The sequence below is a fragment of the Nelumbo nucifera genome, chromosome 4 (genome assembly GCF_055504915.1).
Source record: "Nelumbo nucifera cultivar China Antique chromosome 4, China Antique-T2T, whole genome shotgun sequence".
NCBI classification, from domain to species: Eukaryota; Viridiplantae; Streptophyta; class Magnoliopsida; order Proteales; family Nelumbonaceae; genus Nelumbo; species Nelumbo nucifera.
This window is the reverse complement of record NC_142652.1, coordinates 6,651,358-6,663,865: the sequence shown is the minus strand read 5'-3', so window position 1 is coordinate 6,663,865 and position 12,508 is coordinate 6,651,358. Positions and strand designations below refer to the sequence as shown.

General features: G+C 35.4%; 1 protein-coding gene across 6 annotated transcripts; it reads left to right on the top strand.

Moving 5' to 3' along the window:
- The first annotated feature begins 6,021 nt into the window (after positions 1-6,021).
- Positions 6,022-12,072, top strand: PUX1 (plant UBX domain-containing protein 1). 6 transcript variants are annotated; one of them, XM_088902460.1, is made up of 9 exons: positions 6,102-6,231; positions 7,568-7,653; positions 7,912-8,023; positions 8,246-8,311; positions 9,028-9,095; positions 9,715-9,844; positions 9,950-10,054; positions 11,273-11,489; positions 11,769-12,072. In XM_088902460.1, exons 2-8 carry the CDS (start codon positions 7,645-7,647, stop codon positions 11,470-11,472), a joined length of 690 nt encoding a protein of 229 aa, XP_088758586.1. In that variant the 5' UTR covers positions 6,102-6,231; positions 7,568-7,644; the 3' UTR covers positions 11,473-11,489; positions 11,769-12,072. The 6 variants fall into 6 exon arrangements, with proteins under 6 accessions (XP_010248852.1, XP_010248851.1, XP_010248850.1 ...); XM_088902458.1 differs by having other exon boundaries at positions 6,114-6,231; positions 8,243-8,311; XM_088902459.1 differs by having other exon boundaries at positions 6,172-6,231; positions 7,562-7,653; positions 8,243-8,311.
- Positions 12,073-12,508: the final 436 nt, after the last annotated feature.

Genomic DNA, 12,508 nt, shown 5'->3' with positions numbered 1-12,508 from the left:
GCTGATTATCTTTGTAGGCTGTGATCTTTTGGCTGCGCTTGGAAGCAATGTAAAATGTCATCAATGTAAAAGTTTAAGTTGGATGGAGTATTGGAAAGACAATTTTAAGAGATGTATTGGGATACGCTTTAGATATGGATGAAAATTTAAGATATGCATAAATATGGTAGAAAATGTAATTAAATCCTAAAAAATATATTACTAACTATATTTACAAATTTTATATGATTGTAAATAAGTTATTTAAATGTAAAAAGCTATAATTTAATGGTTTATATAAAGTATGACATATCGGGATACAATTAGTAACCGTTTAAAAATGATGGAATAACTAAAATGTAAAAAAAAAACAAAAATGTGAATGTCAATTTTCAAAAACCAATATAATTAATCTTAATATTTATTAGTATATAAATTTTAATAATTAATTCTAACATTTATTAATAAACACTTGTCACTCATTAAGAAAAGTGAAAATTTATTTAAAATAAAATTGGTGAACTTGTGTTTGTTAAAGACAAGTAACTAAGGTTCAAATCTTGTTATTGTTAAAATTTGAAGTTTTTACACTAACAAAATGAAATTAATGGGAGAACTTGAATTAGGCGCTAAAATTCAAATTCAAATTTAAAATTGCCTTTGAGTAATTGACTAATTAATGAAAGAGAAATTAGACTTAAATAAATGACATTAATGATATGTATCAAACAACTGTATCAGACTTGTTTCGGGTCTGTATGGCTGATACAGATCCGAAATAGGCCGATACGGGCTGATACAAATCCAAAACAGTATGATACGGGCCCGTATCGGTTGATACGTGCGAAAAGAAACGAAACAAAAGATTTCTACACGTTCCACATATCGGGTTCAATACGTATCGATCGATACAACCCGATACATTGCGATATTTTGAACCTTGGATGGAGTGCAAATCAAGATCGATGTAAAATTCCATTCCTGGTTTAGATTTATCAGCATTTGGATGGAGTGGAGTTTTACATTGTAAATCAATGTAAAACCTCATTTAAAGTAAGATTTTACATCAATTATCGATGTAAGTATTATTTTATTGATGTAAAATGCCATTTATTTTGAAGCTCAACGGTCATAATCTTTTTATTGTTTGATGTGAAACTCCATTGATGAGGTTTTATGCCGCTTCCAACACAACCTTTGGTTTATTTATTTTTTTGCCAAGGGATTTGCCATTTTTTTGTTTCATGCTGACATTAAACGATAGAATATAATTAGGGAGAATGACGGTTCAGCCCAGGGTCAGAATTCATAGGCACAAAGTACAGTTGGGGTAGGTGCCAGCTCGGAATTGATGCTAACTCACGGGCGGATATGGGTGCATAGAGTGTGGTTTTTTTTATCTTTTGAATGTTTATAGATTTGCAGTGGAAATCGAAAATCTGCATTAGGCTTGTCCTTACTTTTCCAATATAATTAATGATCTCAATCATTACAGAATAAATATAAACTAAAACAAATAAACAAATGATCTTTTTGATATAAATGTTAAGCTCTAATCAAGGGTGAAAATCCATTATTAGGACGCTGAAGATAACTTAATCAGACGATTAAGATAAAATTCACCCTAATGACTGCTTTTTTTTTAACTATATATGTTAGACAGTGTATGCCCTTAGCCAAGGTTTTAAAGTATTAGAAACGTAAGGTGTATCAGAAAGATAATTTAAAGAGACATATCGGGATACGCTTTGGATACGTATAGATATGGATGAAAAATCAAGATACACATAAATATGCTACAAAACTCAAATAAATCCTAAAAATATATTAATAGCGATAGTAACAAGTTTTATATGATTGTAAATAAGTTATTTAAAGTAAAAAAATTGTAATTTAATGGTCTGTATAAAATTCAAGATATCGGGACACTTAGTAACTATTGACAAATGATGGAATAACTAAAACATGAAAAAACAAAAAAAAAACTAAAATGTATATTGATATATATTAGTTTTAAAGCAATCAATATAATTTATCTTTATATTTATTAATACATAAATTTTAATAATTAATTCTAACTTTTATTGATAAGCATACACTAAGAAAAAGAGAAAATTTATTTAAAAATAAAAATGCATAAACCTATAACAAGCAAATAGGTGTGGCTTAGTGGTGAACCTCTAGTTGTTAAAGCCTAATGTTTAAGGTTTGAATCTTGCTATTGCTAAGTTTGTAGTTTTATACTAACAAAACAAATTTAATGAGAAAGAGAGTTATTAATTAATGAAATTAATGAGAAGAGAATTCCAATTAGGTGCTAAAAATGAAATTGAAATTTAAAATTATGCATTAATTACGGGAGTAATTAACTAATTAATGAGAGGTAATTCAGCCCTAAATATAATTTAATGAAATTAATGAGAGAGAAGGGGACTTGTATCAGGTTGTATCGGACTGTTTCGAAACTGTATCGGCCGATACAAACCCAAAACAATCCGATACAGGGCCCGATACAGACTGATACATACGAAAAGGAATGCTACAAATAATTTATGTGTTCCGTGTATCGAATTTATATCGGAACGATACATATCGGCCGATATGGTCCGATACGTTGTGAAATTTTGAACATTGCCCTTAGCTCCAATCAGATTGATGTACATTTAACATTTATTGTAAATGAATAAAAGTACATAATTATGTTATATTTAGTATGTTTTTGTGTAATTACCCTTAACCTAGACACTTATGAGACTCGTCTTAGTTTAGAATGTTCACAACCGTTGGATAGACCTAGGGAGGTTTATCCTGTCAAAGCTGACACTAATGTGCTGCCAAGTTGGTTGGGGTAGTTTGTCTCAGCTGCCAGGGTTAAACCCGAAGCACATGTAGTGTGTGTTACTTGAAACACTAAACCCAAACCATTTTCCAATTATGCCCTGGACCTTGGAGACTGATGGGTAAAACTGAAAAGTTACACCTAACCCTAAACTTGATTATGGTACTGCACTAGGTGTTGGATTGTGTTGTTTTTTATATGTCAATCAGTGAGATCCTTAGTGGGGGTTAAAACCTGGGTATATTGGGGCAGTCTGAGAATTCACTTCAGTGGGTGATCATAGTGACAAAATCAGCCCCTTTGTCGGACAAAGTGAATGATCGGGGACTGCACTCTCTTATGGAAACCAAAACTGTCGGCAATGAATTTTAACTGTGTTTGAGATTTGTTTTGCAAAATATATTTATATATATATATTATATATATATGTATGTATGTATGTATGCATGTATGTATGTATGTATTATGTTTTATGAAAATGTTTGCAAAAAGTTTTTAATTCTCGGGATCCATCCAAGCAAAGAGTGTGACACTGTACCTTACAGTCGAGGGAGATGTCCTATCTTGTCGGGCAGTGTTTGATCATTATGAGCTGAGAGGTTGAGTGTAAGACCATTTAGGGCTATTGTACCTGATGGGCTAATATCACTTAAGACCATAGTCCTTAGGCCTTTATAAGGTGGCTAGACTCAATGACCATTTAGTGTAAATGTTGAATCCATTAAGAGCCCATACTGATGGACTCAGGGGTTCACTGTGTTCAATAGTGAATTTGGCCAAGCCTTATAACAAATGCTAGATTGAACCCATATAGCTTTTTTGAAGATCAATGTTAGGGTCCCACGCCATACAAAGAGGGCCAAGTTAGTCAGCAATTAAAAGGGGAGGTGAGTCCACTTACTTAATGGGCCTAGGGCCCAAGACTAATATGATTAGTCAGGGTGTTACATGACAACTTATGGGTATGGATCAACAGATAAGATAAGGGGATAAGCCTTATCACTTAACGATTCCAGATCCAAATAAAGATTTGGATTAAGAAGCTCCTAATTGGATTAGGAGAAGTTGATCCTTAAGGCTTATAAATAGAGGGGGCGGATTGCTTCAGTTTCACATTTTTCTGCTCTCAGTTCTCTCCTTCTGTTATTGCCACCCTACCCTATTCGATTTCTAGTTTCTTGGACTGATCAATATTGGATTTTGATTTTGATTTTTACAAGAAAAATCAGATTTAATTTGTGCTCACCATCCCTTGCTTGACCATTGCTGAAGGATTGCAATTCTTGCTGAAGGATTGCATTGCTGAACCTGCTTCATCTCAAGCTGCGCCATGTTCAATGGAAGTGGGTTTTTGTACCTTTTTTGTGCGTGAACACCTACATTGGGAGCTACACGTGTGGATTCCGTATCAGTTATTACCCTCTCTTTCTTTTGGTTTTAGATATGGTCCGTTTGTTTCAAGAATGATCATTGAAAAATGCAGTTTTTTCTAAAACTAGGAATACGATTCCCATAAAGGAGAAAATAAATTTTTGAAATTTCACCCAACCACCCTGCATAGTTCGGCCATCCATATGATGAATCTCCTTTCCCTTCAATATATAGTTTAAAAATTCACCCTAACGACTTTTTCTAAACTAAAAAATTTTGTCTCAAATGATCAAAATCGCTTTTCAAATAATCATTCTTTGGAGCAAAATTGTAACATTTGATCTTATGTGTGACACAAGAGTCCTTTTTTTAGTAAACAAGAAAATTAGTTTATAGGTTAGAAAATTAATTTTAAACCTCCCCTACGTTTATATTTTGGGCAGGCAACCTCGCCAGTATTTTGACTTTGAGCCTTGCAAAAAGTCAATAGACTCAAAACCTCTTCATCTCTCAAAGAAATATGCAAATGCACCCCTTAGTGATGGACATAATATTAGAGTTCGTTTGGTTTGTACTTGGAATCAGAATTGAAATCTTCTGAAATCTGAATTAAAATGGTCCATTCTTATAGTCTGTTTAATTCATATAACAATGAAAATGAGAATTAGAATCAGTAAGAATGAGATTTCAATCCCATAAGAAAGGCAGGGAATGCCCATTCCTTCAAATAGGGGAATACCATTCCAGCAAAAATGAGAATGAGATTTCAATTCCGCCCAATCAAATAATTGAAATTGGAATAACCCATTTCATTGGGATTCCATACCCCTATTCCTGCGAATCAAATGGTGCTTTAGATTGTCATATATTTTAAAATTTCCGCTAATTCATTTCTTAGTTGGACCCTGAGCGGTGGGCCTTGACCATTAGCATTAAGCAGTAAAGGGTCCAACTCAACATAGCCATTGGTTTTTTTTGAAGCCAGCAAGGAAAAGGGTGCTCTTTATTATTATTTTGGCTTCGTAGGCTTTATAGCCCGTCCCCATATCCACATAACCCGGGTGTGAAAGTCCAACTGTCCAAGGAAAGAATAGATTCCAAATCTGGGCTACAAGCGGCCAGAGATGTTACCAGCGGAGAAAGTTGGCATCTTCAGCTCACAAAGCGCTTCTCACGCCGACTTTACAGTTACATTTCATTGTGTATTGAGAATATCACTTATAAATAATAACATAAGTACGGAAGATGTTTTGCAGTTGATATATACCGTAAGGTCGGTGTGAGGAGCAGATCTGAACTTGAACGAGTAGAAACAACGCCAACCCTTTGATGAAAAGAATATTCTGAGGATCTATCACGGTCACAGTTTTAGCGTGGCAGTGATGCTAATCTAATACCGTACGGCTTCACGGAGATTCGGGGCTTCGGGCTATCCGCCATGACCGTCCATGGTAATGAACAATGAAGGATTGTCTCGTCCAAACGGAGTCCCGATCATCTGTCAAAAAAGCACGCTCCAACTCTCTACCAACAAATTTTACACCGTACATCTCAACATAATCTTACACCGTAGATCTCGTATATGGGTGGTCCCACATTTATGATAGATCCCAGTCTCATGGTGTAACGTGGGTTGGAACGTGTTTTGTTGGTAGAAAATCCTAATTCAACCGCACCTCTTTTTTCTAAGGTTGCGATAAATTTCGAATCTCCTGCCCACACCTACCCATAATACACTACTCCCGTGAATTGGGAACATCTCCTCTGCATATATATGCAGAAGATGATGTTTTCTATGTGCGGCTGCGATAAACGTGGGCAGGAGATCCGGACTAAGTGAGGACCCTAATGAATTAAAAACCAAAACGGAGGGATTCTTTAGTAGTTTCATATTTGGAAACGGAGAAGCAAGATAGAGAGTGGAGACCAGGGGGAGTTCCAACATTGTTCCCTTGGTGATGAGACTTGATGGTTCGACACCTTGGTCTGTCAAGAGGAGGAGGCTGACGAGCTTTGATCCCATGGAGGCAGACATAGCTAAGGTCTTCTTCTTCTTCTTCTTCTTCTTCTTCTTAATGTATAGCTGGTTTTATCTGTTTCTCATTTGTCCATAGTATTTTGTCATCTTGACCTTTCTGGATGGTTCAACTTGAATTGGTTGATAATGCCGGGATGGTTCCTGTTGGGTATATAATTTTGTGAAGTTAGATTGATAATTTCAAGCCTTTTCTTATGTGAGCTGTTCGAGTTTTTGGCTTCTGATGGCTCAGAATCCGTTAGTGCCCTTTATTTTAATGATTTTGGATTGCTTTATGCATTTTCCGAAATTTTGATACAAAAATCGCAGAATTGTTTATCTACGAAAGCCGCTCTATTGGGTTCCCTACTTCCTTTGGTATTGGAGAGAGACTTAGACTTGTAAAGATTTTTAAGGAATTTAGTGATGTTTTCTTTAATGTACAAAACCTGCGAGTTCCTGGCATGGGGCAACTGTAAATATTCTTGTAACTCTTTTTCAACTTCTTAGGATCGATTGAATGATTGCTCGGCGCTTTTACTTTTACACCTGTTGCAAGTACTCCAAAGGGGTTGCTGTTTTTTCTTAATCTTAAACTAAAATTTGACTCACTTCATGAAGAAAGAAAGGAGCTTTATCATCAGGGTTTGTTTTTACTCTTGTCACTGGCTATTGCAGTAGATATTTTTAAGATTTTGCTTGGTAACATTGGCATGGTCTACTCTGGAGCCTATCCGTTTTTCCTGATTGTCACTTTCTACCATTGGCTGCGTGCAGTACCTTTGGTTGTTAACTGAATTCTGAAAATTTTCGCTCTTCACTATTTTCATGTGGGTGAGGCAGTTGAAATATCTCATGTTGGGTGTCTTGACATCTGAAATTTGGCTGATAGTTCCTGTTTTTAATTGCTTGTACTTTATTAAGCCACTTGTGGGGTTCTTTTCCCTTCCATTAAATGGTACTTGGTTTCTTATATATAAACATAGTTGAGGTATCATTTATTTCTTGTCTAATTAAGTCCTGAAACATGCAGATAAATTATTAATTTTGCTACACTGGAATTGTCTACTATGTTTTACTGAGATAAGTGTCCCGGAAGATAGTACTAGCATTAGCTATTACTAGCAGTCACATTAAAAAAGGAGGATAATCCATCCTAGGGGACTGATCATCTGCATCCTCGTAAAGCCTAGAACAACTTTCCATGTATAATTAGTTCTCTCCTTTATTTATATCCAAAACATGGTTTAAAAACTAAACTTGTTTTCTCCTATCCTATCTTTTTGGTTTAAATTGTTTCTTTTTCACAATAGCCATCAAGTTGTTATCATTTCTAATACTATGTTTTTGTTTAGCTATAGTTGAATGTGTAGACCAGATTTGCTCCAAAACTCATTGAGAAAGAATTTCCTCATTAATATTATTAAATCCTCAAGGGATGATTGGTGTATGTTCCTTCCCTTTTCTTTTTTTCTTTCTTTAATTCCTTTTTGATTTGCTTCTTTCTTTTGCCCCTCTAAGTAACTGCTTTATTGCTCTTGTTCTTGATCTTTTCAATATTGTCCATATTGGTGCTGTTATTTGTTTTATTTTATCATTGAGCCACCATAAGGTGGATTTATTTCAGCTTTTGTGGTATCAATTCAAAGTCCTTTGCCAGCTGGAGTACCATTGTTTTTCCTTTTCTCATTTGTTGTAATCTCAGACCAAACTTGCTGCTATTGCGGAAAAACTTGGCCGAGAGATTCGTGTTTTTGAAACATCGCCAACTTCAGTGACAACAGATAAGGCACCTGCCACACCAATTTCAAATGATGGTATGCTTCACTTCAACTCTTACAATATTTGATTGTTAGATGCTTTTAATTTGTTAACAGATGCATGTGGATTATGGGGTTCTTTTTTATTTTCTGCTTTTTAGTTCTGAATGCAGCCAACAAAATTCTTTGTGTGGTTATCCTCAATTTTACATATCAAACATAAGGATTTAGAATATCTTATCTTATTTATATTGGTAATATTGTTGTTCTTGACAGAAGAACCTGATGATTTCTATGAATTCACTGCGGAAGATTATTATCGGCTCTTGGCAACAAAAAAAGAAGGTACATAGGAAATTATTCTAGCTCTAGCTAAGATTTTTACAGATTGATTAGCAATGTGCTTTTATGTTTTTGGGTTTTGCATTTGACACGAATGGCATGAAGAACATTGAATTGTTTATTGTTATCTCTATGTCTGCTAGGTTTCCTATGGGCCATTTCATCCATTCTTAAAAAATGTGTGTCTTCTACTGGGGTAGTACTTCATTTAGATGGATATGCATACTAGAGTGGAGTAACCATATTATGGGTTTAACAAAAATGATTTTGTATGTAACAGCGTTTGAGATTTGGATCTGTTCATCTGATGAAGAGATTCATATCTGATTAGGTTTAAACTTGGAGATCTCCTTTCTGGGGACTATGTGATAAGTTGCGAAACCTAGATGGGTGCCATGCATACCATTCGAGGAATGGATTCCTTTTCCATTGTTGTTTGCATCAACATTTCTCGTAAGTGCCTATATTCTGAGTTGTAAAGCCCAGACATGTGTTATGCATGCCATCCAAAGGATGGACCCCTCATTTCTCACTGTTTTCTTACACGACTATTTCTAATCATCCCATGTCTTATGGTTTACTCTCATCAAAGTTATAAAGTTCATGTGGAACATTGGATTAAAGTTGCTGATTTAATGCAATTGAATTTGGTTATCTTCATTATGAATCTATCATTAGTGCTGAATATTCTCTACATTGATTTGCTGAAATATTAACAGACAGATTCCTGAAGACCCGCAAAATCAGAGAAGCTGAGGAAGCTGCTCGCAGGTCAAGGATGGCTAAGGTGCTGGCAGACAACTCTGGCTAATGAAGTATAATTTTGTAATGCTTCATGGATGTTTTAATCTCATAGATGTTCAACTTTCATGAAAGTTACCTTTATTATTTCGTGTGTATCTTTGGTTATTTTCAGTGTTGCCCAGCTACCTGTGTGTGGGTGCCATGTTGTGTTGCATACTGCAGTTTTTAGCGTAAATTGTGTGTCTGAATCCTTGTACAGTTGTGCCCTGGTCGTATTGGGTGATATGGGTTATTTTCCCTTTTCAGTTAATAATTAGCTTCTTAGATGGTACAAGTGGCTCTATATGTATTTAATTTAGTGGTATGGAACCCAATTTCTTCTGGTATTTTGTTTTCTTTTTAAAGTTCAAATGATCCTAACTTCAAACTAGAAGAAATGTTCCAATTATAAAAAATATAAGTTTCATGTTATGATCTTAAGTAAAATTGGCAATTAGTAGATTTAGTTAGTGACAATGAAATTTCCCAATTACCATATATTGCACGACATGCATTTTTTTCGGTTATCTTTTTAATTAGGTTGTTGCTGGTGGTTGAGGTTGATGTCTCACACTAAGGGCATATCTTGCCATTTTTCTTTTTTTTTTTTCTTTTTAATGCAGGCAGTAATTAGGGTTCGTTTCCCTGATAATTACACATTGGAGACAAAGTTTAACCCATCAGAGACACTTCAAAGTTTAATTGATCTTCTCATGAAAGTGGTTGCTCGAGTGGACCTACCATTCTATTTATGTAACCATTACTTAATTCATTATGTTTAAATATCTAAATATCCCATTATTTATTTCATAGCTGATGCTAATTGCTAAGCACCTAGGCATTTTGCTTATGTTTCAGATACCACACCTCCAAAGAAGCAAATAAAGGACATGTCACAGGATTTCTACTCTGCTGGTTTTGTTCCTGGTGCAATTGTTTATTTCTCATATGATCTACCAAAAGGTTACTACATATAGTCTTGATGTTGTTACATGTCATTAGATTTTGCTAATTATCTCCAATTTTAGGCAAAGTTTTGGAAACCAGACCTTACATTGGAAATGGACAAGTTTTCCTGGTTCTGTTTTCTGAGTCTGGATTTTGTCCTCACAGCCTTTGCATCCGTGCATTGGGAATTTCTCCTCATGAATAAAAAAATACAACTACGGAGATGTTCCCAGTGCACAGCTGCAACTGCAAGGGCTGTTGGGACGGTGTAAGGACAGATTTTATGAGGACAAAATCGGAATTCCTGTTTTCCCGATTCAACCTCAAAATTATTAGAACTGGCCAGTTTCAACTTCCAATGAACTTGTTTGTTGTCCATTTCTGGTTCATGTTGGTTCAATCTAGTTTTCAAAACATTGAGTTTTAATCAAACTCTATTAGTCTTGCATTTATGGATCTGGTTTTGAATGTTTAGTTGTTCTTAACCATTCATATGGTATGCAATATGATCAAATGCAGTTTCATTCTGTCGCCTTGTGTTATTTTATTCTATATGCTGATGAGTGTGGAAGATGGGCTGTTGCTGGCAGTGTGGTTCATGATTGTAGAGCTGCAGTTCAAGCAAATTTTCTGTTTCTTTAGTTGTTTGGGTTAGATCTTGGGTATTCAGTTTCTGTTAATTGCTTTCATGTCAGGGGAACAACAGAAGGTACAATAGGTTTAATAATTGTTTAACAAACTACCAAGTTTTGAAAATTCTTTTAAGCCTAACTGAAATTTTTTTTTTGGGGGGGTAATCTCTAACTGAAACTAGTTGAAAAATCAAAATGGTTATCAAAGTACGGAGGATGCTTGATGATGTTAGCTTTGAACATTAGTTTTGTTATGCTAATGCTGCCTGTTTTCTGGCCACAACAGCAGTTACTAGTACTAGCCTGCAGTGGTAATGGTGATTGGTTATTTTGGAAACTCATTGGTTGGCCAAATGGGGATTAGCAATACAGTTGAAATTAAATGATCTTTTTTCTCTGATGCAAAAATACTCATTGTTGTGTGGAAAATTTCTTTCATCAAAATGATGATTCTTCTGGTTATTACAGTTAATGTTTTCTCCTACTTAATGTATGTACTGAACAATCCTTGCTTAGCCATGTGAAATGATTACTTGTATAAAGTTAAGCTTCATGCCTTTATGCTTGATTATTACTAAACTATAACTTGCTGCATGTTCAGGAGATGAAAATGCAGCTGAACCTTCGGGACCCTATCTTCAAGACGAGATAATATCTCTAAATGGTCTAGATCTGATTCCAGAACCGGCTCAGTCTGTTGATCCTGCAGCCAATTCTGTAACAGTTGAACCCTCATCAATTGCTCAAGAGCGTAAGCCTGTTGAGAAGAAAACTGTTAAGCCGAAGTGGCTGAAAATGTGACAAGTTGTACTATATATGTGAGGTCCTCTTCCCCGCTTTCCCTTTAATTTGAATAGTCTAAGTGGAGTTGATAGTCTTTTGTTTTATCCGTGTTTTCTTCTGAATGGAATTTCCTTTTTCACTTCCTTTTTCGCAATCCAAAACACAGACTACTTAACAGATTCAGTTCAACCAGTTTCTTTGTTGTTCAAGCTGTTCAGGCACCCAAGTTTGATCTAAGTTACTCATTAAGTGAAAAAAAAAAGTGTTTTAAGTTTAATCCGAGTTTTTAACATTGGTTAATTTGTGGTTATTAGGTATTGATCCTAGGACAGGACCTTATGTGGAGGTTGTAGATACAGCTCTCAAAGGGCTTTGAGGTGCAAGGCATGGAAGGATGGTAAATCTACCAGGATTACTGTGGTTTCTAAGCTCCAAAGGGATTTAGATGGACGACTCTTTTTATTGTACACCAATTTGTAATCTTGGTTGGTGGTCAACTTTATGTTATATATATTTGCGTGCTTTAGGGCTTTGTATGTTCTCTGCCGAAAATTATTATTATATTGCTATGCTGTTAATCTATCTGCTTATCACAAATACAAAAAAAGGGTTAACCAATATATTGGCTACGGACTTTCCCTCTCTTCTCCCCCCACCCCCCGACCAAAAAATTAAGGCCCCATTTGGTTCATATGGGAATAGGCGTCTGGAATCGAATGGGCTATTTCTGATTCCAACTGTTTGGTTGGGTGGAATCGGAATCCCATTCCTATTCCTGGTGGAATAACATGGTCATTCCCTCTCCCTCCCTTGGGAATGAAATCTCATGCTTGTTGATTCCAATTTTCATTCTCATTCTTGTATGAATCAAACAGACTATAATTATAGATCATTGTGATTCCAATCCGATTTCAAAGAATTTTGATTTCAGTTCCTTTGGACTGCAAATCAAATGGGCCCTAAAAATGCCCTTATTGGGCTCGACTGCTTGAGTTATGCACAGGCTGAGTGGATCATGCAAGGGAGTTTGATCCAGCTTGGATCTTCAAGCTGT

Bases quoted from the DNA above. Each gene is read 5' to 3' on its own strand.
- PUX1 (XM_010250549.3), top strand. From the start codon at position 6,148: ATGAGACTTGATGGTTCGACACCTTGGTCTGTCAAGAGGAGGAGGCTG. The intron at 6,232-7,911 runs GTCTTCTTCTTC...TTGTAATCTCAG, and splicing joins TGGAGGCAGACATAGCTAAG to ACCAAACTTGCTGCTATTGC. The intron at 9,096-9,714 runs GTGCTGGCAGAC...TTTTTAATGCAG, and splicing joins GCAGGTCAAGGATGGCTAAG to GCAGTAATTAGGGTTCGTTT.